This window comes from Monoraphidium neglectum, assembly GCF_000611645.1.
Source record: "Monoraphidium neglectum strain SAG 48.87 unplaced genomic scaffold scaffold06009, whole genome shotgun sequence".
NCBI lineage: Eukaryota > Viridiplantae > Chlorophyta > Chlorophyceae > Sphaeropleales > Selenastraceae > Monoraphidium > Monoraphidium neglectum.
Genome location: NW_014007624.1, coordinates 170 through 2601, shown reverse-complemented (window position 1 = coordinate 2601; position 2432 = coordinate 170). Strand labels below are relative to the sequence as shown.

General features: G+C 64.1%; 1 protein-coding gene across 1 annotated transcript; it reads right to left on the bottom strand.

The window, feature by feature from the left end:
- Positions 1-176: 176 nt before the first annotated feature.
- MNEG_16124 (Dynein, intermediate chain, flagellar outer arm) lies at positions 177-1509 on the bottom strand (the record flags this gene model as incomplete). Its single annotated transcript, XM_014035405.1, has 4 exons — positions 177-186; positions 260-419; positions 834-955; positions 1355-1509. 4 exons carry the CDS (start codon positions 1507-1509, stop codon positions 177-179), a joined length of 447 nt encoding a protein of 148 aa, XP_013890859.1.
- Positions 1510-2432: the final 923 nt, after the last annotated feature.

The following is a 2432-nucleotide window of genomic DNA, read 5'->3' as shown; positions in this document are numbered from 1 at the left end:
CTCCCGGCCCCGCCCCCCCCCAACGCGCCTGTGGCAGACGTCAATGGGCGTCGCCTCCACGGGCGCCGCGCCCTTCCGCACGTCGAACAGCGCCAGCTGGCCGTTGTACTGCCCGGCCCCCACCAGATTCGCGTCCTTCGAATTGAACCGCGCCACCACCAGCTGGCTGATCCCGGCTAGCTCCGCCTCTGGCGCGTTTGGGGACGCGACGTCGAAAACGTAGCTGGAGGTCGCCATGCCCGCGGGCTGCTGCTGGAACCCGAGGATCGAGTAGGCCACGACCGCCTTGGCGGCGCCGTCGGGGTGCCAGCTCACGCAGCTCGCGGCGCGGCGCGGGGCGCCGGGGCCGGCCTTGGGGTCTCGGAAGACGGTCACGGTCGCGGCGGTCGGCGGCTCGGCAGAGTGGTCGGCGGCGTAGTCTGCGGGCGTAAAAAGATTGGTGTGGAGGGATACTGGTGCTGGGCCGCTCAGCTGCGCACCTGGGCGGCCTGGGTGCTGACAACCCGAGTGGGGACTGCGCCATTAGTCGGGCTTGTCAAGGCTGCTGCTGCTGCTGCTGCTGCTGCTGCTGCTGCTGCTGCCGCCGCCGCCGCCGCCGCCGCCGCTGCCGCCACCGCTGCCGCCACCGCCGCTGCTGCTGCTGCCAAGGCCGCTGCCGCTGTTGCTGGCCTCACTGCTCACACCGCTCCTCCACCCAACTCCCCCCTCCCGAGCCTAATCCCGCCGCTCCTGCCCCTGCTCTCGCGCCGCCCCCCCCCTTCTTCTCTTAGTCTGCGTGCCCGCCACGTGTCCGCCCTCCTCTCCCACCCACCCCATGCGGGCCCCCGGCGCACCCGCAAAGTACTCCTCGTAAATATCAACCGAGTTGTTCTGCTTTATTAGGCCCTCCACCGCCGCCCCCAGCGCCGCCAGCGTGCGCACAAACTCCTCGTCCTTCTCCACCTTTTTTCGGTACCTGTTTGAGGGGTGAGTGGACCCCCTGCTTTGCTGTCCTGCGCTTTGCGAACGACACAGCTCTCCTGGGATGGTGTGGCGACGTGCAAGACGCGATGACAACCGCGTTTCGGCCGCTGCTGGCGCGTGCAGGCTGCGCGCACATCTGTGCAAAAGTCCACGCAGAACCGAGAGTGGGCGCCACCGCCATGCAGACTGGCGAGAAGCGAGCGCCTGCGCACGCATGGCCTCTACGACGGACACCGGCGGAGACACCAATGCACCCCCGCGCCTGATTGTGTGCTCCGCCTCTGAGCAGTCCACGTCCTTTGGCCATCCCCCCTCCGCATGACTCATCGCCTTCGATGTGTATATGACCGCGTTGGTGTTCGCCTCGTGCTCTGAGACCTCTGGCACGCACTGCGCCACAGTGGTGGCCGGGTTTTTCGGGACGCATGCGGCCGCATGGTCTGCATTTGGCCGGATGTCTGCGAGCATCTCCGCGCCGCCGTCGGTGAATTTGGCGTGGCGGCCGAACTGGCGCCGGAGGCGCACGTATTGGTAGTAGATCTCCATGGTGGCTGAGTCAGCGGCGCGAAGGGCTGAGTCAGCGGCGCCGCCGGCCGCCTGGGGTTGGGTGCGGATTCAGGCAGCGCATGGGGCGTGGCGTCGCCGCTTCGGCGCGCACTCTTGTGGTACTCACGAGCAAGGCTGGGAGCTGTGGGGGACCCTTCTTGGTGTCAAACATGACATTCTGAACCTGGCAGCTGCATGCGGCCTCTGACGGCGCCTCGCGTGCCCGGCGTTCCAAGCTTTTTGCACGAGCGCGCATCGACCGCCATCACAACGCCGCTGCGGTGGCGACCTGCACTGCAGTTGCGTGCAAGCTTACCTTAATGCACTCAAGATATCTCTATTTAATTTTACAGGTACGGTAGTACGAGCGAAGGGAGAGGACTGAGCGCTATTACGGATCCAGTCCGCGAGATCACCCTCTTTGTATACTCGCCTCTGTCATTAGGTTTCAAGTTTGAATTTCAAATCAATCTTGTTGACGAGTACCGTATGGCAAACAAATGTATTGCTTGGCATGATCTGAGCTCGACAACTTTGACCGGCAAGGCTCAAAGGGTACGGTACCGTAGAACAGCCCAGCGGGGAGCCGAACGAACGGCGTCGTACCCTCAAGATAACATGCGAGCTCAAGTCACACGCGTCACAGCTGTCCGAGGCGGCTGCTGGCCATCCAGCGGTGCTGCAACGCGCATGCACTGCCGGCCGAGCACCATGCATTCCAGCCATGCCTGAGGCCCTGGTTGGTTAGCATCCTGCCACAGTTTAGATATACCTTGCTGCAGTGTGCGCTGCAGTTTTCATTGGATGCGGTGCATTGCGCAACATTACACATTACATGAGCGCATCTCGGACTGCACGGGACGCTGTGTGCGGGCAAGGGAGTTCCCATCTGTGGGCTCGACTCGGCAAATGCGAAAACCCCA